At 46.2% G+C, this 25819-nt stretch overlaps 1 protein-coding gene across 1 annotated transcript in view; it reads left to right on the forward strand.

Moving 5' to 3' along the window:
* suclg2 (succinate-CoA ligase GDP-forming subunit beta) overlaps positions 1-25819 on the forward strand; it is a 43471-nt gene that overhangs the window by 11948 nt on the left and 5704 nt on the right. The window contains exons 3-9 of the mRNA XM_057031298.1: positions 7697-7796; positions 8653-8743; positions 9818-9970; positions 10900-10989; positions 11323-11419; positions 12588-12749; positions 13351-13502. Coding sequence (XP_056887278.1) covers positions 7697-7796; positions 8653-8743; positions 9818-9970; positions 10900-10989; positions 11323-11419; positions 12588-12749; positions 13351-13502 — 845 coding nt within the window. The remainder of the gene's footprint in view (positions 1-7696; positions 7797-8652; positions 8744-9817; positions 9971-10899; positions 10990-11322; positions 11420-12587; positions 12750-13350; positions 13503-25819) is intronic.

Here is a 25819-nt window from a genome sequence, read left to right on the forward strand (position 1 = left end):
AATCAAAGTTTTCAGGACGATAATTAATCAGGCTAACTTGGTGTGTGCAGCTTTGATTCTGGATGCCAAACCGTTTGATGTCTTTGTCATTATTTAGCTTTGAAAATGTTCGCCGTTGTTCAGTTTTATAAATAAACCCGCTGTGCTTTTTGTCCCCTCCCTATTTTTTTCTTCCATTTTATATCTTCAGTCTATCAGCAACCATTTCAGGCTGTACACAATCGGCTTGTTTTTCTTTTTTGCATTTTCTTTTGCACGATATGGTGCACGTTTACACAGATACACACCTCATGTTTTGTCACATGACCGGGTTGCTATCTACCAACTTTGAGATATCACAGCGAGCTGGGAGATGAATATAGATTCCTCCTCCTCGCAGAAGCAATGCACAGCCGCACGTCTGCATCGAAATGTAGACACACACCTTACACACAAACATTGGCGCCCCGCCCGACTCCACAAGACTGCAATTATGCGGTCCGCTTTGCGTCCCCCACCCTTTGACGGCTGCATCTGTTGACCGGATCTTGATGGATTTTCAGCCCAGATTCCAAATCAGAATTCCAGCCCGCCTCCTCGTGCCGCCGTCCACCGTTGGTCCTGCCGCAGCCATCCATCGCTCATTGACGAAGGTGCAGCGGGAGAAAACTGCATCAGATGCTTATCCTCACCCATGCTCGGGTGATGAATGGGAGTCACATCTACTCTCTGCATGTATATGAAAACCTGATTTATCAGCCAGGTCGCAGCGTGCTGCCCTCCATATCTCCCCAACTCCTCATTTCTGCCGGATAACTTCAGCTTTTATTTGGTCGACGCCTCATTCCCTCCCCGTCTACTTTCTGCTGCTCTCCTTCACCTCCTTTAACAGTCTCAGTGCAATAGAAAAAAAGAGAGTTATCAGAGGTAGGAACTATTTTAATATACTTCACCGGGTTATGAATATTCAGTGTAAACAGTTGTTTTTCTGCTTGGCTGTCAAATCTCATGTGTGCTTATTAGAGGGAGAGTTCACTTGATATGTTGGTTCACTGAATAATAGCAAGCTTCCTTGACATTAAAACACTGATGAGGTGTGTGGGTGTGAGCCTGTTCTTTTTGTAGCTGCGTTTGAAGGACAGAAAAGTAGTTAGTCACAGCGTCTGTAGATTGGAGTCCTGAGCAAACATCCCGGGCTAAGGCAGGCGGAGCCAAACGCCTTCGCTCTATATGCTGGATATTGTTTTTGTCCTCCAGAAGAGGAGATATTCACAAGCCCTTAAAGTCACATTGCCGTCGCTCATACTGCGCATAACATGAGGGATATAATAGGAGAGAAGAAATTCAACAACACTGTTGTTGGCCTTGAGCTAAAGTGTTTTGAATCTGCTCATTTAGTCGTCTCCGCTCTGCAGCAGCTCAGACCCCCTTCTGTGCCTCTGGCTTGTGATCTGCAAATAATTCCACACCGCGACACCATCGCCGGCGAGCTTCGTCTGCTGTTTGTGTTTGTGTTTGTCAACCTTCTCGGCAAGACTTCAGCGTCTTAATGCAGGTGGAGACGAAGTGTATCAATTAAAGAGCGAAGTAAAAGTCCCGTATCTTCTGGAGTTCCTGAGATCGTTCGGCACTTCTGCCGGGCTTGTTCCGAATAAACGTTTCTTTAGGCCGTACCCGATGACTGGAGAAGTTATTCGCCATTATTTGCCTCATTTCCATAAGCTGCTGATGAGCCCCACAACTGAACATCTACCACTCTAAATATAAGGTTGCTAGCTGCCTCACTAAAATGATCGTGACAGCAGGTACGTTGTTAATTGCTCATCATTCAAACCAGGTAGAGGGGATTGAAATGAACCTCGGCATTGCCAAGAGCGCTTCGAACTTGCAGTTATTTCTCATTCATTTTAAAAATATTTGTGTAATCACACCTTCACAGCTGCCAATAAAGCTGCAGTCAATGCTCATTAAAAGCAGACAAAAACTTACACCTCTATATTTGTATTTTTTTTTTACAAATCACAATCCAAAAAGACAAGTGAGTTTTATCAAAGTCTCCATTCTCCTCACTTGATTTACCTTTAGATTCCTGACGGTCGCGGAACCGCAGTGATAGGTTACCGCAGCGATAGCTTACCGCAGCACATTAGCATCACTCATGCTTCACTTCCTCTTTATGCCACGCTGTCCCGAAACTTGGTGATAAAGCCATTATCTGTATAATACTGGCCCTAAACCGCACGCGTTATTAAGGCCATTACATGCTTCATCGAGCAGTGAATTTGTAAGGAACAGAGCAGTCATTTCTGGTTTCCTAACACAATTTTTGCAGCGTGTGTGCCGCCGGTGCTTCTAATTCCGGGACTCTTCCAGAATTAACCCACCAGGAAAAAGTGTAATTCCTTGGCTGTTCATCCTGTCTCGCCAGTGAATCTGAACAGTCTTTAAACACAGACGGAAAGTTTGAGTTGCAACTGTGCACCCTGACACACGCCACAGCTGTCAGACGCGGTTAAAACGCGGAGCATGGCCAGACCTCTCCCCTGCGCACATCACCTCCGCTCTCATTCATAATCCCCTCTAGAGTGGCCTCGTGCACTTCAACACTTCAAGAGCCTTTTAAGACCACTTTCATCTTCCCCTTCAGAAAAAACAGCAGAGTCTCTGGTGGAAAGTGCTGACAATAGCAGTTAGCACGGAGAGTCGAGGCGAGGCCGATGTGGCCCCTTTTGTCTGGAGGTGGGGGACGAGGCGGCCCTCTTCTATCTTTGTTCATTTGTGATGGGATGTACAGCCGACAGTTACGCGTCCTCTTCAAAGGTGGAGTGGACAGGAGCCACAGAGACAGCTGCTCGTCTATGCAAATGGTGGTGTGCAGAACCCCGAGGAGCGAAGGACCTTCTTATGCAATTATCCAACAATCTCAAAGCTTCACTGGCTTTTTCTTAGCTTTGTTTCTTTACCTCCAACTGTCTCGGGAAGAGTCTCAGGCCAAACATGTGCTTTTCTGTCCCCAGAGTTGGCGTTTGTGTAATTCTGCAGCTTTTACTCCCGATTAGTTTGTTTACTGTTGCTGTTACTGCCGACATTTGCTCATTTGGAGCACTTTTGTATTCAGCGCACGGCGCGTTCACTATTGTCTGCTTAAGCTGTGAAAGGCAAGTACACGCTTGGCAGAAGAGCAGACTGTTTAAGGGAAAATTATGATGTGACTCCCGAAACATTTCTATGCACAATAACATGGAACAACAATGGTGAGTTAATATCCAAGTAAATATGTTGGGGGGGTCAGTGTCTTAAGCCATCAGCTTTTAAAAGACTGCTGAGCCAATAGCGGTGATAATAATGTGGAGGGGGTTCAGCAGCAGAGAGCTCCATGGGCTGATAACTCACCCAGCTCCTTCACCTGCAGGGATCCTGATGAAGAACACATGCAGCTCTTGTCAGGCGTCTGGTCCTGTCACGGAAGAAGACGGATGTTCGAGTGCCTTCCTGTCTTCACAGCCCAGATAACACGCTCCATCTGCAGAGAACACGGGGAGTTGCTTGTGCAAAGCGGTTTTAAACAGCAGCACGTCATGGGTTCGCTGTCCAGATGCAGATCCCCCCCTCCGCCCCGCCATGTCATCTTTCCTTACATACATCAGCTGTTTCTGAGACCTCCTTGCAAAGACAAGGCTATGTCTTAACAGCTGTAAATAGGCTTTGTAGGGTAAAGCTGCCCGTCTCTCAAAGAGCTGATTTCTGTAAGCAGCTTAGTGTTTCCTCCTCCTCATTACGCACCCTCACCTATTCATGTTGTCGGGATTAGTCCTCATACATCCATCTTTGGTATTTGGCTAATGCTAATGTTGACGTGGCCTCAGATGGACAGAATGCTCTGGATGAGTGCACCTATAGATTTTTTTTGCATGTTCTCAACCACTTGTTCTCTTTGAGAGAGGTTTTATCTCCTACAGATGTATTTCATGAAATGGAGATTTTCTTTTTCTACGATGCAATTTCCACAAACCTGCACAGATGAATCCTGCAAAAGTCCTTCAGACAGCCTTTGTCCTCGGAGAAATGTTCTGTCCCGGAGACACACGGCACCCATCTTCACTATGCTGTTGTCATTACTGTCAACCTTCTGCTTGTTTGACAAGGAGGGGAAAAAAGAAGCCTCAAGCAGAGGTTTGAACTGCACCTCTCTGTCATTGAGAAGAGACCCGGGCCATCTCTGGATGTCATTAGGACTGTTGCCTGTTTCTGAAGCCAGGTGGTTCTGGCTCCTAATGAGGACTCGACCGCCACGCAGGCAGTGGCTGGAGGAGGTGGCACGGAGAGGTGGCACCTCAGTCCAGGCCGCTGCTATTCTCCTTCACAGAGGAGTATTGTGATAGCATCATTAGAGCTAGAGACAGACAGAGATGTTGCTCAAGCAGACAAGGCAGAGATGGTGCGACCATGTCTCCAGCTGGTGCCAACATAGAGGTCAAATTGTGTGTATTTGTGTTTAATCCTTCTCCCTTGGTCAACAGCTTGAAGGTATTTCATGTGATAGAATTTGGTTACAGAGGAAGTTTGTGTGTGAGTTTCCAAGTTGAAGGGATACAGAAAAACATTTAAATGCGTAATGTGCAGGATTTCAAGGTCATCCAGCAGCAAAAGCATCTGAGGCTTTTTACTTTTCACATCTTTCACCACCACAGGAACTGAGAACACTTTTCTGTCTGACCATCTCGCAGTCTGACAGACTTGGAAATGAGGGAAAAGTTTATGGAAAACTGAATTCCTGCGAGATGATTCCAGCACTGGCTGCGGCTCATCACACAGATATCTGTAAATATTATACAAAATCCTGTTCTACCGATCGGCCATGTGAAGGTACACGCTTTAAGGCGACTGAAATGTCTGACGAGCAGCATTTTCTGCTGCTGTCAGAGCAGATTCTGAAGTGTTGGAGGGTTTTCTTCCTTTGAAACTAGTGTTTGATCATACCTGGATGTGCTTGTTTGTTTCTCCTCTATCCCAAGAGGTTGATTAGTCTTCTCCGTTAAGCTGCCACATTTTCATTCGCAGTGGAGGGCTGGAATACCCCCCCCCCCCCCGTTTTACTCTCTCTGGACAGACAGACAGCCGGCATCTGTCCCTCATTAGCCAACGTCCTCGTCTCTGTACAAGATCAAGGCTTTGATTGAACGATAACACCAAAGCTATCTGTTGCTAACAGTTTGTATCACAGAAACAGAGGGAGAAGGAAAAAGTTTCCCAAAATATGCCAAGGAGGAACGGAGCAACGTCCTCTGCAGCTGCTGTCACTGGCGAAGCAGACTGGGAGTTGATTTGCACTCATTACCGGGAAACGCGTAAGGCCCGAGGACGATGGCCACGTTACTCTGATCGCATGTGATGTGATTGGAGATGTTGTGCCGTGTTAATCTCCTCCGCTCTGTCCCCGAGATATACCAAATAAATGGAGATGAAAATCGTCCTCTGCATCTTCACAGCGGGCCGCGCATGATACAGATGCGAGCAGAGCAGTGATTATGCAACCATAACGCCCCCCCCCCCCCCCCCCAAGAGAGGGTCTTTTACTCGGCTAATAACCAAACAGCATCCAGCAGAGGGCATGTCTAATTATGTCATGTATGTGCTGCACACATGTACACAACGATGCAACATTGATTCATGCAAACGTCTCACAATGTACAATTTATAGCTGTCTGATGGAACAACGCGTGTCAGCCTTCATTAGGGTGACCTCGCAGAGAACTGATTCAATATTGAAGTTTTATTCCTACAGGAACATCGAGCTCCAGCGCTAAAACGGGGCCCGCCACTGTCGTCTCTGGTTAAATTAATTCCGATGCCCTTCTTTTGCCTGATTCATCAACAGAGTTGAGCAGAACGGCGTCTAATTTTACATGCTCCTTCTCCTTCCACATTCTGCTCGGCTCTCATTAGGGACCAACCTTTTCCCCCGGTGTTAGAGGCCATCTCATACCTGTCATGCTGCCTCGATAATGGCTGCCACTCTCCTTACCATGCAGCATGTTCGCCGTGATCTTCCAGGACATCATTATCTTCATCATGTGCCTCTGCAGGGAGCACTAATTCAGTATTAAAAAGTCATTTGTATTAGATGTTTCCGTTGTTTTGTTTTTTTCCCCCTTCTGGGCCTGTTTTTATGAGGATAACATGGAAAGCATTGTTACGCACTCGATCCTGTTTTCTTTCCAGTTTCCCAGCACATTTCTCCTCTGGTGCTCATTTACAATTTGTGATATTGATACGGTATCTTGTTCCCTGCCAATCACCGTGGAAACGAACACCTGCCTCAGTCTCACCCCATTACCTTTCCTGCCACATTCCGCTTTTTAATACATTTAATAAATCTTTGTTTTCCAGCGTAGTTTGCTTTTCACCATCCCAACGCTCACCATTTCCCTCTCACCTCAAATGACACAAGCCTCTTGTCAGACTACATCTGTCATTCCTCCATTTGTGTATTTTTCTGTCTTTTCTTCTTCTCCTTTAAAGCAAAAGTCATTTCCTCTGTGCTTCCCGTCTCCTCCACCTGCCTGCAGGGCACACCATTTCATCTGGCTTTGAATTCTTTAGAATCTTGTGCTGTACCCATTTTTATTAACATGTCTAGTCATTTCTGTCTGTTCTCTGAGCCTTGTGCTTTTCTCCCCTCTCTCTCTCTCTCCTCTCTCTCTCTCTCTCTCTCTCTCTCTCTCTCTCTTCTCTCTCTCTCTCTCTCTCTCTCTCTGTCTCTGTCTCTCTCTATCTCTGTCTCTCTCTCTCTCTGTCTCTGTCTCTCTCTCACCTTCCATCAGCTCATCACTTCATCAACAACCCATCATACCTCAGCAGAGTCACTTTAATCCCCAACTTTATTCATTTATGTATTCATTTATTGGTGATAATTTCCAGCTAATAGAAAATTCCATTAAGACTCAAAGAGCTGTGATGCAAACAGAAAACAATTTTCACTATCTTGATGCACGGCTGCTTCCTTTTTTCGGTCTTGAATTGTTTTTTGCAGTTTTGCCTACACTTATTTTTTTCCTTTTCTTACTCTGTCATCAGAGGATTCGCATATAATGACTTTTAGTATCCGACTAATGGAAGAGGCGTGTCAAGTGTCAACTGGAAGTTATTTTCAAAATACCAACATGTTTCCCAGCACATTTGTCCCTCACACTTGTGATGATCAAATACTCTGGTTGGCAGCAACAATGTCAGTTTCTTCTGGTCTCTGTGTTTTTATGTCATGTTACACACCTATAGTTTTATACTACATTGAATACCTTTAATATTTCTGAGCTGATTCAGTCCTGCTCCGGCTGTCTAAATCCCGTTTTAAAGCTTTCCCATCCCATTTACATCCAGGGACTGTAAAGAAGAAGCTGATTTGACAGCTCAACACCCCCTGGTGTGCAGGTCCATGCACAGCTGTAGTGATAGCAACCAGGAGGCAAATAATTCTATCATGTAAATGAGTTGTGGGCGTGTTTCTGTTGGTTTCAGTCATTTTTTAACCTATTTTGTATTGTTGGCACCTCGTATGAAGATGAATAACGGTTGTAGTGTAGGTCCATCTCGTGTCTTTTGCTTGCTCTCAGTAAAGACTCGGGAGGTCATCCAGGGTGCTGACCACACACCTCCAGTGCTTCATCTCTCTTTCTCTGACCTTTTTTCCTCCTCTTTGTCTCTGTGTTTCTCCCAGATGCCAACGAGATTGTGCTGAAAGCTCAGATTCTGGCTGGTGGCAGAGGCAAAGGCGTGTTTGACAGCGGCCTAAAAGGCGGCGTGCACTTAACCAAAGAGTAAGTACGCCCCAGTGCGGATTTCACATCTAGAGTCGCTGTCTGAAAAGGATTCGGATTATTTACGGCGACAGCAGCTTTTACAAAAAGGAGGCTCAAAGAGCGTTCTGAAGATGCTCCCTTGGCGCGAAGACGCAGGATTGTTCCGCAACAGTTTTCTCTTTTCTAGCAAATCTCCTCTTTTGTACAGCTAACCTCAATTAAATGTTGGAAATGGTTTTCTAAGGTCAACAAAAGTGTTATGAGCCAGGCAGAGGTTTATTTTGTACCACCAGGACTTGAGTGTGACGTCTTTCTCCAGTGGAAGATCTCACTGATACCTTTTATCCACCCAATGGAAAAAAAAAAGAATTTGCATTTCTTTGCATTTTGCTTAGAATACTGTCTTTTTCTGTCACCTCCCGCGGGCCTAAAGGGCCTAATGTGATTTATGACAGTTGACCCAGACGTGTGTCATCATCACCCTACTTTAGGCTCCAGACTGGCTGAAACTTTTTCCCTTTTCCTTCAAAGCCAGACTCGCCTGAACACTGCGACACCAGCGTGCACTTCACCTTTGTCTCATTTATCAAACAACGGGCACAGTACCGACCCCCCCCCCCCCAAAAGCTTCATTTTTATTCACCTGCTAAACCGGAGCGTGCTGATAGACACCGCCCTGGCATTCAGCCCCGGCGTCCCCAAAAGCTCCGACAGAATCTGTAATCCGTCCAAGAAAGTGCTGAGACGACGCTTTTTTTCAGCAGACCAGAGAGGAAAACACGTTGATTAGTCGCCTCACCTCCGCGTGCCGGCCGGCTCTGATGAGGTGAGGGGTTTTTTTGAGATCTGACCTTTTCTCTCCGCTCTCCTCCAGCCCAGCTGTGGTTGGTGATCTGGCCAGTAAGATGCTGGGTTTCAATCTGAGAACAAAGCAGACATCAGAGGAGGGAGTGAAAGTGAAAACGGTGAGCCAATCTGTTGGTCGTCGTCGTCGGGTTGTGCTAATGTCCTCCCGTTTGAGCGCAGCAAAGCTGCTCCGGTGACTGATTTTACAGATCTGTCCAGGAAATAAAGAAATGGAAATGAACACCGTAGCGCTTCTGTTTAATGATGACTTGAAATAGTTGCTGCCCGCTGTTGTTTGCCTCCAGCTCTTGCCGCCGGCTGATGATGGCTTATTGCATAAATTGAAGTCGCTCGCTGTGAGTTTTGGTAGTGTGGTAAACAACTGTTTCTGTGTTGTCGCTAACAAGCTGGAATATCATTTTTTTTCTCTTGCACGCTGCCTGCACTTTCTGCTCCAAACAGTCATTTTCAGGTGACGTGCCTTCTCTGTTTACAGCCTCTGCTCGTGTCGTGCTCCCCCGTCTTCCTGCGTGCTTTCGCTTTCTATCAAATTAAATATGCAAGAACCTCTACTGGAGTAAAGAAGCAACTGGGTGACTTTCATTATGGAACACAAGATGCTGGTAGCTGTGATGTGGTCGGACGACAGCCAGACCTGAGCTGTTGGCCCCCTGATGTGCTTTAGCTAATCGCCGCCACAGAACACCCCTGGAGGTTCTACTGTATTGATTTCTTGCCACGCATCTAGCTGAGGTGTAAAAGAAGAAAACAAAATCATATTTAAGAGCAAGCTGAAAGAAAAGCAGGATGTTTGGTCCGGGTGAATGACCGGGACGCACGGATATAATCTCTGGGTTCACATGAAGGGTTAAGGAAGCTGTCCATCTTCCCCATAATCCCCATAGCTGCAGCGGCTTGTTTATTTCCATCGGGACAGGTTTCCCCTCCTTTTTTATTTTCTTTTTTTAATAATCCCGCTTGCCTCTGCTCTGCTCTGGTCTCTTGAACTCTAACCGTAACGTTCCTGCCTTTTTTCCCGGCTGTCACATGTTTTCTGTGCTTCGTAGAGTTTGCCATGCTCTTCCTTTTTGTGCGGCCGTGTTTGAAAAGGTTACCACAACCTTGTAGAAAAGAAAAAAGATTTAAGAATCTTTAAATCTAGCTGCTTGGCTCAGTTGCTGTTCTGTGTCCAGGTGATGGTGGCTGAGGCTCTGGACATCAGCAGGGAGACCTACTTTGCGATCCTAATGGATCGGTCTTACAACGGCCCGGTCATGGTGGGCAGCCCGCAGGGCGGGGTGGATATCGAAGAGGTGGCTGCCAGCAACCCGGAGCTCATCTTCAAGGTACAGAATGTTTGCTGTCTGCGGTTTATTACATGTAAATTTAAACTGGTGCTTTTCTCAACTGCCAGAAAACAATAGATCCAGTAATGAGAGCACGCTGGGTGGACCGGGTCAGTCAAATGAACCCAATTAGTAGCTAATGAGTTGTACCCTGGTGACATAATCAGCGAGAAAAATATCAAGTACATGACTTTTTTTTTTTTTTACCTTCTTTCCAGGTTCACATAGTTTAGAGAGGAAGATTTAATTTAAATGCCGATTCTTCTGCAGCACGGTGCTGTGCTGGCAGGATGGGTACAAGGTCACACTGGAAATGACAATACTGTGCCTTTTATTTGGTAATGTCATGGTGGGGAACGCACGTGTTTCATCCGGTGCTCTCAGCTTCAATTTTTTGAATGTACCAAAGAAGTGGTGAAAGGGCCTCCTCAGATGTGATGATACAGTAGCACCGCTCCGGTTCTTTAAATCATTTCAGCACGGGAGCAATTTTCTCTGTTCCCCTTTTACACTCGGGTGGAACAGAAAAGCATCTGCCCTGTTCGGCTCGCTGTTTTTTTGTTGTTGTTGTTGTTTTTGCATACTTGCAAAGACAGAGCCAAAACTCTAAATGCAATTTATTTATGACGCTGATGCAGAGTAATGCACTCAGATCGTCACTGATGTCGTGGCATTAATAAATAATCTGCATCAGGAGCTTCGAGCGTACATGTTTACTTTTAAATGATTCATTTAGTAGCCTAAGAGGCTGTGTGTAATTAACAATGATGTTGCACACTGCAGCTTTGCACTGAACTGGAAGCTTTTCTTAATTTTAGTACCTTTAGGTCACGTCAATGCGATGCAGCTGTACCGTTTCTCTTTAAATGTCACTCTTTTGTCTCAGTGTTTTCCTCCATTTGCTTCTGTTTCCCAATGAATCACTGCAGGAAGTCATAGATATATTTGAGGGCGTGCGAGATGACCAGGCGCTACGCATGGCGGCTAATTTGGGTTTCAAAGGAGCTCTGCAGAGACAGGTATTCACTACAAACTGCATGAGAAGTGTTAGACAATAACTTTATTATGTCATGTTGATTATATTGTCAAAAGCCAGTACAGCATTCTGACTCCTGTCTGTCCATCAAGACCCCAAGTTAGATCTAAATCAGTATCACTGTAAAAGGAGTCACCAACCACTTTAGAACTGAATGGTAAAACTAAAAGGTGGCTTTTATGTCATCAGTGAAGTGTGGATTCACCTTCAGGATGGAGACATTAATGTAAGCAAAGGCTGTGGCTCTGCAGCCCCACTGGCTTTGGGTTCTCAGTCAAAAGCATGAAGTAATCACTGTCCTCTCTGGACCTCACAGGCAGCCGACCAGATTAAAAGGCTGTACGATCTGTTCCTCAAAGTCGACGCCACTCAAGTCGAAGTCAATCCTTTTGGAGAGACACCTGAAGGACAAGGTACCCTGTGTGTGTGTGTGGGGGGGGGGGTCCTCCCACCTCCTTGTTCTACACACTTTCCCCTGAACATGTGATTATAATCACAACAATTCCATACGGGTTTTCTCACCTGATGACCTTTTCTTTGTCTCCAAATGACCACGGGGAACAGGAATAGTGCACGTACGCTGCATGTCGACGAGTGTTGACGATTACTAATGGTTGATAACAAACTAAAGGCAACAATCTGTGATCAACTATTAATGAGAAACTACTGAATCATCCCTTAGGGGACAAATCTTATTATCTGATTAGCTCAGTGCTGCGTGTGAGGCCGTGGAAGTCGGTCGGTCGGCTCAAATGAATCTTTAATTGATGGCATTTATTCCTGCTGTTACGAAGAGAGACTATGCCAGCATCTTACTGTTGCTGTTGCTACAATCATTCCTGCTCAGGTTCATCCTGTTGACGGATGAATCCGTTTTAATAAGTAAAGCCTCTCCTGTGGGTTAACAGGTTAATATTTCAAGTCTTCGTGATTCTTTTGGACACAATAATAGTAGGGAGGAAGCATTATCCAGCCGCGGTGCTGCCGGCTGAACTTTTTTTGAACTTCGGTTTTCCTCCCAAAGTAATCGGAGCAATTGTCTCGTCAGCAGCGCTGAAAGTCGAGCGACTGCGACGTGTTCCATCCAGAGCAAAGACGCACCACTGCTTTGATGTTCTTTAGTTCCCTCAGACAGATTCTTGTTCAAAGGCCGATTAACCAGACTGACAAGACCGGTTTGTTGTTTTCGGGATGTTTTGTGAATGTTATTGAGCGAAATGTCTCCTTCCAGGGGCCGTATTATTAGAGAGCGGAGTTTCTGATCTGGGAAGCTTTTATTGGGCTTGTTTCTTTATTGATCAGCCTTTTTTATTTTAAAAAGCATCTATGGAAATATGAAATATCTATGGAGTATGATGTCTCCCTTCTTTCATTTTTGTGGAACTGTGCTCTCTTTAAAATAAACGCTCTCTTTTATGCCTTAGGGATAACCATATATATGACTGTATACTGTTGTAAGCCTGAGATGTGAACAAAGAATCCATAATTAATGTACTGTAAATAACCATAAATGAGTAGTTTATCTCTTTTTACTGCCTTTACCCTCGTCTTTAACGCTTCTCTGCTCCTTCTTCCTCCCAGTGGTTTGCTTCGATGCCAAGATCAACTTTGACGACAACGCCGAGTTCCGCCAGAAAGACGTGTTCGCCATGGACGACATGAGCGAGAGCGACCCCATCGAGACCGAGGCGGCAAAGTGGGGCCTCAAATATATTGGGATGGACGGAAACATCGCCTGCTTTGGTACAGATGGGAGAAAATTTGGAGAGAATGAATTCCTACACACACAGTTAGAACATTCTAAACACAGCGTACAGTAAAGCTTTAATGTCTCTCCTTAGGCACATTAAGTGAGACGCTCAAAGACATTTAAAACCTGCACATAGAAAAGCAGACTGGATTTCCCTCCACTGTCTGAGGGTTCCAGAAGGAGCGCTGCCGTAACCAATGTGTTCTAATTAGCTATAAACCGCCCAGAAATTCTCCAGTGAGGCAGATTGTTAGCATTCTCATTAACGGGCCCCTCTCTTGTCATAAATCAAAGCTTTAACATTGTACAACAGACTTAACAGGTGCTTACTCAGTGGCCTCATAAACACAGATATGGCTGTAAGCGACACACATACACACAAATACAGGCTGGGTCTAATTTTGTTATGCTTCTGGGTCATGGAGCTTCTGGAAATATAATTTTAATTGTCTTTCTTGGTTCACTGTAGCCTTCAAATCCATCTAAACTGATTTTCAACCTTTTTTTTGGTCCTGTGTGCTCTAGTCACAAACTGTGTCTTTAATATATAAACGTTAATGCATTTTAAAGCGTAACGTTGACCTTTATGTTAAGATGTTCTGCTCAGAGCTGGCGGGTTGGCTATGGCTACTTGTGACATCATTGATCTCCACGGAGGAAAGCCAGCCAACTTTCTGGACCTTGGAGGCGGTGTTCAAGAGAGGCAGGTGTACGAGGCTTTTAAGCTGCTGAGTGCTGACTCTAAGGTAGGTAAACGCGATTGCGATTTGATAGTAATGTGGTTAAAGAAGCAATAAAGCCGTTTCTTGTAATGAAATGTTGACAAAATCCCACCTACTCTCTCTTTCTTTTGATTCTGAGAAACGCTGTCATAATATGTCATAAATTTCACTTGCAGTTGCCTGGTAATGATTGCTTCTTTTCTGTCGGGGCTGCGTTTGTAGGCTCATTATCACGTCCCCATAAATAACTTAGCGTGAGCGATCACAAAGGATGCTTGAAGCATTGCACGAGGCTGTGCGTCTCAGGAAGAGTGACAGCTGGGGTTGCATGTCGAAGGCCAGCAACCTCAAATTAAAAAGGATGAGCCCTGCGTCGATACTGCCCCGCTACTATGTGTTGGCAGCCATCACGCAGCTAATTCCCCATTGCTTTCGCTCCCAAACTGCTGGACTCGTCTCCGGTTGCCTCTTTATTGGCGGTGCGGCTTGAAATGCGTAGAGGTGTGTGTGATAGGAAGCTTTTATTTACATGTGCTGTTGCAACATTGCAAGGACGTTTGTATTCTTCCTTCAGATTAATTCCAACAGTCATATTGAAAGCAAAGTGGGTCCTGAAGAAGAAGATAAACACCTATTTTCAACAGCGTTGAACATCACCTGTGCTAGCTGCCAGAACTGGTTCCTGTGCAACTTGACACCCTCTTTTCCCAGCAGATTACATCTCTGCTCTGAGCCTGATGTTGGCGATGATGCAGAAAAACGACAGAAAGTCCTCAGCCGTGACTGTCACGGCTCGTTTCAGCCCTGACGTTTGCCGCCAAACGCGTGGAAGTCTCATAGTTCGTATGTTGGCGAGAGCCCATTTAGGATTGATTATTTATATATTGTACTATAACAGAACAACGATTATATCCTCGTTTAGACTGAAGAGACCTCCTCTCTATTTCTCCATCTCAATCTCTTTTTGGTTGATTCCACACTTCCAGAAGTTGGTGCACTCCTGCTGTCTCTCCCTGTGTGTGGTAATAATGAGCTCCCCTCTAATAGAAAAATTGTAAATTAGGATTGGCATTAAACTGGGCCGAAGCGCCATTAGCATTTCATCCGGGGAACCTTGCTTTGATCTGCGGGGGGAATGTTAATCATTTCGTAATAAAAGTGAGAGAGCTGCTATTTTTTCCTCACAATCACCTGAGCTAAAGAGGGAATCTGAGAAGAAACCACGCCCTCGGCTAAGTAAACCCGACAAGGCAGGTCCTACAGAAAGTCCTCTTTCTGTAGGACCTGTACCCACTTGTTCTCTTAAATCGCCTTGAAATATTGAGGCAGCGATGCTGATGACCTTCAAACATCCATTAGTTTTTTAGCATTTGTAGAAATCTAGAGTTACAGTTCTGTTCTCTCTGGTAATGAATAGTCTTTACCACAGGAAGGTTCTGCTAAATGTTAATGTGCTGCTGCTGCTGCTGCACGGGTAGATCTTGTTGTTTGACGGCTTTCATTTTGACTGTAAAGATGCTAACAGATCATTTGTTGTGAGTGAAAAGACGGATGCGCTGGCAGAGGTCAGCTGCTCCGTGGAGATATAAATAACCGGCTGTAATGACACCATGCATTTCCACGATAACAGGTAATTTTGGTGTTTGTGTCTTCTTTCATTCTGTCTTCTTCAGTCGCTTTCAGTTCCCCTCCCTCCCCCCTCCCTCGCTCTCTTCCTTTCATTCTCCGCTTTGATGTCTGTGGCTCATTGTGCAGAGAGCAGCGTAAGTGTTCTGCTGGCGCTGAATCGCCGGGACGGAGTCTGAGATGACAAAGCCTCCTTTTTCTTGTTTGTGTACTACTCCAGCGCCAACCCTTACAGCAGTCATTATCTTAAATTTATTATTCCCCGAAAGAACAGGCAAGAGCGATGAGATGAAGTGGCAGAGTTGTATAGGAGGGGGAGCGAGACGGGAGGGGAAGAAAAAAAAAATCATAAAAAATTGATCGTGGGGATGAAATGAATCAAAGCGGTGAGTTGCCGGCTGTAGCCCGGCTCATTGTACAAGACCGCTCGGCTTTGTTTGAATTTCAGCCTTAAGTCAGAACGTATTTACTTTTATCGCTAAAATAAATTGTTGACAGAGCAGCTGAATTTATTGAGCTTTTCTTCACGAGTAGCAGAAGAAGGCGTCAAATTCCAGAAGCCAAATAACCTCATTATCGCCTTGTGCCAGTTCTGTGAAGAAAAGTGGCAGATGGATGTCAAAACGCTTTATGTCGACGGGAACGGGCCCTTTTTTGTGCTCTTTTTGTGTCATTTCTCCTCTCATCAGAAGGCTTCAACACTCCTAAAGAGAACAGGTGGGCTTCTGGAGCTAAGATTTCAGGAGTGGTGGACACTTTCAGTTGGAATCAAGGTGTGATCGACTGTGGCTGGCAACACACCTCGGGATTCAGAAAACTCTGCCAAGGTTACAAACCTGGGGGACCGTAGACAATTCCAACCCTTTAATCCAGCCTGGACCACTGGCCCAGACCACAGTAGCAGCCACCTGCTGTTGGCAGTAGGTTCACACAGGCCATTCAAGTGACATGAGATCTCACAGGAACTCAGGTAATCACATGTGATTTCACAGCAAAAGCAAACTCAGACGTGGGTGTCAGAGGTGGATCTGGCTCAGGTTTGAGGCGAAGCAGTGAAATAGTTTGATTCTGCTCAATTGGACCAACGATCAGACGCCTGAAATCTGCCCACGCCACAAACATCTTTATATCTCCTTTACAGTTCAGTTGCCTGAGTATTTTTATGTGTGTGTGTTACTGATGTTGCATACCCAAACGCTGGTTTATGAAATGTCTTCGGAGATCCCCCCCCCCCCCCCACTGTCAGCCATGTGATCCCAGGTTGTAGTACTGAAGCTCCCCTGAAGGCGTCTTTTCACCTTTTCCTGTGAGTGGAAATTTGCCTCCTAGTGCTTTAGATTCGGTTGCGCTGGAGCAAATATATATTATCATTCTTCTTTCCAGCTCAGTGACGCTGCTTTAACTCACCTGTGGTCAGGCCTTTCTCTCTGCGTTGGTGGGGGGGGGGGTCCGGTCTTGTCTTTCTAACACTACTTTTACTATTCTTTGGAAACGTCTTATTTTGTTAGATTTGAGCACAGCCATTTTTTACGGCGCTCCACTGTTTCCTCCCAGTGTGGCTCAATCCCCTCTTCTTCCTTTCTACGTATTTTCTCTTTCTATCTCTTATTTTCCTTTAGCCTTTCATCTAACCAAATCCTGTTAGAGTCAAATGTGAGGCGCTCCCCCTCGGTTTCATGCCCACCAGATAAATCCTAGAGGAGCCGGAGCGCTGCCGTTCTCATCCCCGTACAGAGATATGGAGCTCATGTCTGTGGCTGCTGATGCTGCATTGGAAGGAAGAAAGCGCTCCATATTTTACAGGCCTGTTTCGTTACTGCGCTGAAACACATGCATGATGAATTAAGCGGCTTCAGGCGCTGCACAAATGCTAATGGGCGCCAACACATGCTCGCACCCTGGCACGTATGTCACACACACACGTGTTGCCCTCCGAGGAATCTGTCAGCTTTTAAATAACAAGAATCAGTTGTGATGCGAGAGTCACGGCATCTTGTTATTTTAGAGGGGAAGGAATTCACCTGGCCGCCTGGAGCCTGTGGGGGGACCCCGAGGGATGTATCGGCTCCCCATGTTATAAACACAGGTAATGCAAAGCCATCACGCAAAGGAGCAAAAACAAGCTTCCACGGTAATGGAGCTCATTCCCAGTGTGCAGAATATTACACAGGCACTAAATAGGGGGGCCAGAGGAGCGAGTACTTTGTCTAGCCTGCGCACTGGGGCTACCATGCTGAGGCCAGGCCACAGAAAGATGAACATTGCTTGTAATGGGCAGACAGTGTGGGGGGTTTATGTGGCTTAAAGGAGAAGTGGCTCTCTGGGTGATGCATGCTTGTTTTTGTTTTTTTCTAAGCAGTGTAGGTCATTGGATTTTTTTTTTCCCATTAAAGGAGAGCCCTTTTTCCACTATGTAATGGTTTTTCTGGAGGTTTTCTGCATTAAATTCCTGCCCTTGTCACGTAATAAAGGTTTTTTTTTGTCTTTTTCCGAGATTGCACCTTACTGGGCGTTTTCATGTGAAACCTGTCGCAGCTCAGCAAAAAACAACATTATTCTCTCACTGCAGTAACACGTGCGACTCAAACAGGACGATATATTTGACTTTAAGATGTAATTGGAATGGAAGTGAACCACAGAAAAGTACTCGGTGCGTCCTTCAATTCCCGGTACACAACTTAGGAACATTAGGAGTGGACGCAACAATGTCAGCATCCAGACCAGCGACAGCTGGTTTAATGTGTGGAAATACATCATGGTCCAAACTTCTATCTATAGGCGGTATCAGACGTCACCGGGGGAGGTTAACAGACTCTGTGCATTCTCCCCCTCATCCCTCTTGTGAAGGTTAAATTGAGGTAGTAGAGGAATCGTCCAGAGATGCACCACGGAGCTGATGACTTGTCAGACTGATTTGCCCTTCAGGGATCTAATGCCTCATCTGTTTCCTGCTCCATATGATCTGCACAGCACGCCATTAAAAACACTGTCGTGGAGACGACACCCTTGCCTAATCATTACGTATGCCTAAAGATGAGTTTTCACCTTGTCCTGGCAACAGTTTGTGCCCGTTTGATTCTCTTTCTCTTCCTCACACACACACACACACACACACGCAGGTCCCATGGGTATGTCTGATTGAGCGCTCTCCTGTCTGCCATTCCTCATCCGTGGGAAATCAATAGAGGATCTGGGATTGGAGCTTGGGCTAATTGAGCTCTGCTCTCTCTGTTCTCTTATTGCTGCCAAGAGCGTTTTGTCATCGCAGCACCTGGTTCACACCGTGGGACCAGGGGTGTGTGTGTGTGGTGGGGGGGGATCAGATAGGGCCTGTGGATGCCACAGGGAGGGTGGCTGCATGTGATTGAGCGACCTTGTGAAGTCCAGAACCCACAGGAAAGGAATTGCAAATTGAATTTATCTTGGTGCTGCTCATCAGCTGGTGGCAGGAGTGTATATCTGAGCTTGTTCGTCCGCGCCGCTCGCTACATCGCCGGCGTGTCTACAGTTTAACGTGTTCGTCTTGTTGTTTCCACTCATGGGGTCTTCTATGTTTACATTTATAAGTTGGTTAACTACAACTACACGCCGCCAGCCCACTTTTCAGTTTATTATGCAGGTATCTCACATCCAACTCTGTCATTATTCCACCCTTTTCCCATGGTTTCGCTCCTAATCTTTCCGTATCCGAGCGACCGTTGTTGTGTTGTTGAGTCACAGCAGATGTGGGCCTCTCTCATTTCATGCTCGCCTGGCTCTTATGTGTTCACATGCAGGGAAATCGTGGAAGGCCGTTCAATTGCCCAGTTGATGCAATCGTCCGTGCTCTGTGAGCCATGGACTGACACCACAAACAAGGTGCCCTCCCGCGTCCTCCAGGATTAATAACGTTGCAGGTCGGTTAGAGCAGAAGCTCTATGTAGAAGCTCCTCACATCGTACCCACAGTAGCTGCAGCAGCCTTGATTCATGCAGCAGACGCTTCAGCAGACGCTGTGGCTCTGCACAGCACAAATCTGGGAACAAAACATGACTGACCTTTATTTTGCAGTGCGAAACATCTACTAGCCTTGTCATCACTGATTTTTTTCCCCTCCTGTAAGGTCTCAGTGTTTTAATTAAGTTTATTTATCAGTCGTGTGGCCTTTGAACAGTGCTATCTGAAATACATATATTATTCAAAGTCAGTAAGGAACTTTTCTTTTATAAAGAGATAAAATTGAGCATTGGGTCTATTTTTTCTGCATCCATATGTTTCCGTGTATGTATTTATTTGTGCTCAAACCCTGGAAGCTTGTTTGTTAAGTTATGCTCGTAAAAACTTGCATTAACCTCCTGGTTGCAGTGGGCTGCAGCTGGAGGCCCCTGGGTTGGGCTGGCACATCTCCTCCTCCTCCTCCTCCTCCTCCTCCTCCTCCTCCTCCTCCTCTCTGCTGTCCACTCTCCTAACACCCTCGGTGTACAATCTAGAGAGTAGTTGTTTTACTTCAAGGAAATTCGACACAGTTCTTCAATTCCAGAGACAATTGCTGCTCCATTTGCTGCAAAGGAATTCACAAATCCTTTGTTTTAAATGTCTTGCCTCTCCTCGGTTCCCCTGCAGCCCATTCATCTACTTTCAGGTAGAGTATTTGTTGCTTTCTGTGACGAGATTTGCCGCCAGCAATACAGCGGGAGAATATTGTCGGTGTAATTGGCTTTTCCCAGCCTGATTTGATACAAGCTTTCTCAACTCTTTATTATCAAGCATAATAGAAAGATGCGGGGACGCGCAAGAAAGTTCCCCCGACACGTCTCCCGAGGAATTACCCGTTTCATTTTTCCTCGGCGGTTGTGATGTAAAGCAGCACGTGTGCATTAGTCCACCTCAGAAACAGACATCAGCGGGCTGGCGTCGCACTTCAAATGAGATATAGAAGCAAACTCCATACAGCAATCTCTGCATTTCTATGTTTCAGGATGCTCTATATGACCCATGCAGAGCTGCGCAGCACGTAGCGCCTCACATTTCCCCTCGTCCAACCCTACAGTCCTGGTACTTGACAGCGGGATTTGGTATCGGGTTTTATAACTCGTTTCGGTCCTGGGAAAGCTGTCCAACGTGACACGACTGTTTGCTGCTGTGGCCCGCCTGCCATGTTCCCTCAGCAGCAGACGCAGCGGAGAACATGACAGACTGTTGTTGTGCAGCAGGCGGACATTTTTCTATGATTTTCAAGCACAAATTCTGCTGAATCTTTCCAAAAAAAAAGTACAGGTATATAAGGAGGGCCACAACCACAGCACAACCTCCAAAAAAAAGCTTTTCTTTGACTCATTCACACTCCTGACTTCTGTGCTGCTTTTTTTCCTTCTGTATTCTCAGAACCGGCTGTATAATTTTATCAGCCCTCTGACGTTTGGTTTATTTCTCCCTTAGATTCAGGATGAAATAGTGCTCGACAGAAAAATACGCTGGCAAGAGAATAGAGAATGTGTCGCTGGAAATAAAGGTGTGGAAGACGTCGGAGTACAGAAGGCGCTGAGAAAAGGGAGGACTGACGCAGGGAAGGGTGAAACGGGCCGAGGTGTATAAGGGGGGGTCCTCCAGCAGTGATTACATTGTCCATCAGACCACAGGATGGCCCGCATCAGCCCACAGGATTGATGTTTGACAGAATAATTAGAAAACTGTCTCGGCCTGTAATCACTGGAGCTCATCTTGCCAGAAAAGACTTTCATTCGCTCTCTGTCACAAATACTCGCACACACAAGTGTACACAAACGGCCGGGTCGTCTGCGGCGGGCTGCTGTGCGGGACGCCAGGTTGATGGAGTGGCAAGGCGGAGGCAGTCCTGTTTATATTTGGGGAAGTGAAAGAGTTTATAGGCAGAGGTGGAGAGCTGATCGGTCCACTGGATGCAGGAGTGAACCAGTACTTCCAGGGTTTTAGAAGTGCAGGAGTTAAGCTTTATGGGCTGGAAAAAGCTGAATTAATGGAGTTTTTACAGTGGTTGGCTGAACAGAGGGGCTACAGGACTGAAGACACCCCCTCCTCCATCTCTGGCCTCAACTTCAGGCCTTTTGAGTGCACTAATGCACAGACAGGTTGGGTGAGAGCGATGCACAGGCTAGAGGCACGCCGCTAATTCCAGGTGTACAAATGTCACATTTGCATTCGGTTGTTTAAAGTTGTTTCCCCAAAGGTATGTTAAAATGATGCAGAGCTTGTCAGGGTTTTTCCCCCCCCAACAAATTACACTCTTTTTCTCACATTTCCTTTTGAGGTGCTGTGAGTAGAAGAGAAACTTGTAGACTGAGACATTGGTTTAATGAGGAAGCAGCAGGAGTTCACTTGGACCTGAGATCTCCATTAGGATAATACTCTACGCCTCCAGTTCAAAGGTGTTATTATTTGTCCATATTATGTGACTCCCTTGACAAGAAGCATGCCCTTAGATGAAGCTCCCATCGATCCATGCTCTACTCGGGCTCCTTCTTTTCCTCTTGAGGCTTTTATCGGTTCCTCTGATCCCTCTAATACCTGCGCAAACCCATAATGTCTAATTGATATGCTGCTCTGCTCTCCAGAGCTTCAGCAGAAGTCGACAGGGCAGAATGTCGGCCTCAGTGCCGTCGGTCGCCCCCTTTCATGGACAGACAAAAAAAACAATTTGCATATGAGAGCAAACCACTTGTCTGTGTGATGAGAAAATGTAATATCACAGCTCCCATCTCAGCTCACCGCCTCAGTTATTGTGAATCCAGTTCTGGCCTTGTCTGTCCGGGTCCGTCAATGACAATTCGGCAACAGCTGTCCTGAGGCTGAAGGAAGATAGGAATATGTTGTCCACCAAAAGTCAGCGGTGACAGTGCGAAAACACCTTTTGCACGCAGGAAGTGGTTGAGTCCGCTGCAAATTGAATGGAATATATGTTTATCCATTAGTCTAATGTGCTTTTTCTCGGAGCGAGTGGATGGGCTCCACATTTACACATGCAAATGGGGGCGAGGTGGAGGCAAGATTTGCCTTGCAAAGCACACACCCATCTGCCCTTTCAATGGCTCATTGGTGCCCCAGATCAGGTGCGGTCTGAACTGGAATCATTTGGATAATTGACCTTCTCTGTGCATACATCAGAATAAATTAATTCTGATTGGCCATGTAGCATTAGGAACAAAGAGGGGAAAAGGCTGGCTCCTGAAAATTCCACTTCTGGGTTGTTGCTCGGTAGCTGAGGTGATTATGACAGTATTCCCCAAATATTCCAGGTTTCCTTACTTTGGGAAAATATTACTCTGCTCGAAAGGAGTGTTTTGGCTTCGCTCTTTAGGACTGGGACTTAAATTTATGTATAAGATTTTCTCTCTGGCTGCACGTGCGGCTCTCCAGATATCTGCGTCTCCGTAAACGACCTTGCCGTTGCGACAAACGTGCCCACGTCGCACGTCTGCAGGAGCCACGCGGTGCCCTGTACGTCTCGCTGCAGCCTGATGGACAGCCATTAACCCTTGGTGAGAAGGTGGAGGAATATTTATGTCTACCTGTCAGCCGTGACAGGGCACCCTCTGGGTATGAATAATAGGCCTGCCTTACGCTCGCTCCGATTGTGGGTCCAATTCACGGCATCACGGCACTCGTGGGTGTGTGTGGGTGTGGGTGTGTGTGTGGGTGTGGGTGTGGGTGTGTGGGTTCAGGGGCATCCTGAGACCCTGAGGTGAGCAGCAGGAGATGAGTTGTACACATCTGACTGACACCCTGCTCACCACTGATGATGGCGTCTGTGCTAATCACACCACATTATTCATGTTTTGGTATGTAATTTGCCTCTGCGTGCCGTTTGTGTGTTTGTGTTTGTGTCTCAGGGACACTTAAAGTCACACAGCTCCAGTATTTGCCTCCATCACGAAGAACGCACAAGATGATACTTATAGGTGTTCTGAAGAAAGGGATTCAAATGATTCTTATCCATAGCCTGGATGGAGCACCCACGTGGAAAATATGCTCCACAATGGCCCCACAATGCTGTAAGATTCTGTGAACCAAAACAATAAATGTACTTAATTCTTTAAAAACAGTATGTTGATGCTGGCTAAAGGTGGCAGCAGCCTTGGAAGTGTCGTAATATCATGGAAATCTACCGCACAGCTTTGCAGTGGTTCTTATGTAGCATAAACCATCAAGGACGAAGGAAAAACAACACTGGAAAAGCTGCTGTTATTTATAGTCTGAGCTGCAACAATGACATATCGGGGATGTGAACTGACTCGAACCCCGGTGTTTGTCGCCTGCACCGCGTCTGCCTGGTCCCTCGTACTGTTCCGGTTATCTCCTGAAGCTCTGCTGCATGTGGCTGGTGGTGCTACGCCCGCCGTACGGGAGGAAAACCACAAACCGTTGAGATTATTAGCGATCCTGTCGCTGTGGAAAAGAAGCTCAAACAGGCACAGTCCTGTCAGATCATGGATCGGGCTCGTGTTTCCACGGTGAAACGTTCAGGCAGGGCGCGGTCGCTGCTGCTGCTGCCTCAGCCATGTAGCGCAGCGCGTCGCCGTCGTCTCCTGTGTTTGTAGCTGAGAAATAGCATTCCTAAGTGTGTAGTTGTCCTTTTTTAAATTCATTTGTGAGCAGCTTAGCTTATTGGTGTTTTTGTGTTGCCAGCACCTGTCAGACATGTTCAAAACAATCTTAATTGGAATAGTTGGCAGCGGCTGGATCAGAAGACGATTAAAATCATTAAAGACCAGATGCCTTACCATTTTATCTCCCAACTGTCGGCACCAACTGGCCCAGATTGGAACGGATCTCCATCCCATTTGGCCCCCGCGTCTACACAGGCGTCATGAATGTTAGCGGCCCAAAACGCACTGTTTTACTGGCGTCCAGAGACGTGTTTTGTAAACATCTAAATCTTTGACAGTAGACAAACTCTCTGAAAATCTTCCCTCTCTGGCTCAGCTTCAACCAAACCCCAACCAGACATTTCAGAGCTCTTCGACAGCTCCGCGCCTCTTCCCAACTGCTTTTGTGGGTAACTTTCAGCGAAAGGAATCAATGCACACACAACACAAGCAGGCTCTTGGAAAATGGGCCAGATTAACTGTCTGAACAACAAACCGAGGTAGCTTTCCTCCGGCAACTGCAGCGATTAGTGGTCAAACATATAGAATTGCGCATTGAGAGATCTTGGGTTGCATATTTCAGACCTATTCATCACAAAAAATCAATGCAGAGGCTCTAAAATGGCATCGGCGCGCATAAACAGGAAGTGAATGCTGTTAGGCCACGTAGACGCTGGACCGGAGTTTACCGATTACATCTTGTATGTTTCGCCAATGAAAGCTCGTCTCCACTGGCCATCGACCAGGAAGACGTCAGGCTGGGTCCTTCAGCATCCAGAGAAACTTCAGCCGCAACTGTCTGTCAAGTGGGTGTCTCCTCTAGTGACACCGCCGGTCTCTGACATAATGCTCAGGCTGTCTTTACCGTCCCGAGAAGGGGCTGTCATGCTTCAGCAGCCTGGATAATTATTTCCCTCTTATCCCTGCTTGCCAGGGCCAATCCTGGCCATCAATAGAAGCCAGGGACCTGCACCACTTCCCATCACCGCTCTTCATCTCTTTTCTTCTCCATCACTCTTCCTCTATCTGTTTCACTTCGTCTCAGTCTCTGACTTCAAGACCCACTTTTTCCTCAGCCTCTCTTCTGTGTCATTCTCTCATTCTTGTCCCATGTCCTTCATGAGAAGGGATTTGTGTGTGTGTGTGTGTGTGTGTGTGTGTGTGTGTGTGGGGGGGGGGGGGGGTTAAATCTGTGTTATAAATAACTTGAACTCCCAAATCTATAGAAAGCAAATGAATCCTTTAACTATTTTTATGTGTACGATATAAGTTAAATATCTGAATAAAAATGTAATTTAATCAAAATGTAAAAGTTTATTTTGAGAGCCACTCAAGGTGAAATTCAAGCTCACGTTCATGTTTTTGGACTCAGACCCCAGAACTTTTGCACCGTGAGTCAGCTGGCACTGTTGGTTCTTCTCTCACATCTCCCCGTTGGCTCTGTAGCAATGTGCTACACTTAGCGCACACACACACACACACACACACACACACACACACACACACACACACACACACGTGTGAACAGATGAATATAAAGGTGAATCGTTTCCATAGAGTGCCACTCAGGACAACAAAATGAGATTATCTTCTTCTTGAGACGTGTGTGTTTCTGCCTCTGCACATCAACCAGTGGCCCCGTGCCCAAGCCACAGGCCCCCAGCAGATCGGAGACAAATAATCACACTCTGCCTAAATAGGCGGGCCGTTGCAGCCTGTCTCCAGCAGATAAGGCAGAACAATAACCCCTAATAGGCCTCAGAGAGACACACACCCATCTCCAACCAGGCCCGTTCCTACCCTCTTTTCTCCTCAGTGTTAACAAAAGAAACAAGATGCTTTCCCTTTTCTGCCTCTTCCTGCTGAGAGATTAGCTCTGCTCAACAGGGGTGTAAGCATGGGAATCTGTATTTCACTGATAATTCAGCAGTGTGTGCAGAAACTTGTTAGGACTGTTGCAAAATGAAGATGAATGCAGCGCTTTTATTTCCCCCGAGCGGAAGCTTGGAGCAGAGAAGTGCATCTCCACCATCGTGTTCATTTACTTATTCAACAGCATATGGAGACGTTCTGGTGTTTCCCGGTGTTTCCGTTGTAATCTGCTCCACACACTTC

The sequence above is a fragment of the Takifugu flavidus genome, chromosome 4 (assembly GCF_003711565.1).
Source record: "Takifugu flavidus isolate HTHZ2018 chromosome 4, ASM371156v2, whole genome shotgun sequence".
NCBI lineage: Eukaryota > Metazoa > Chordata > Actinopteri > Tetraodontiformes > Tetraodontidae > Takifugu > Takifugu flavidus.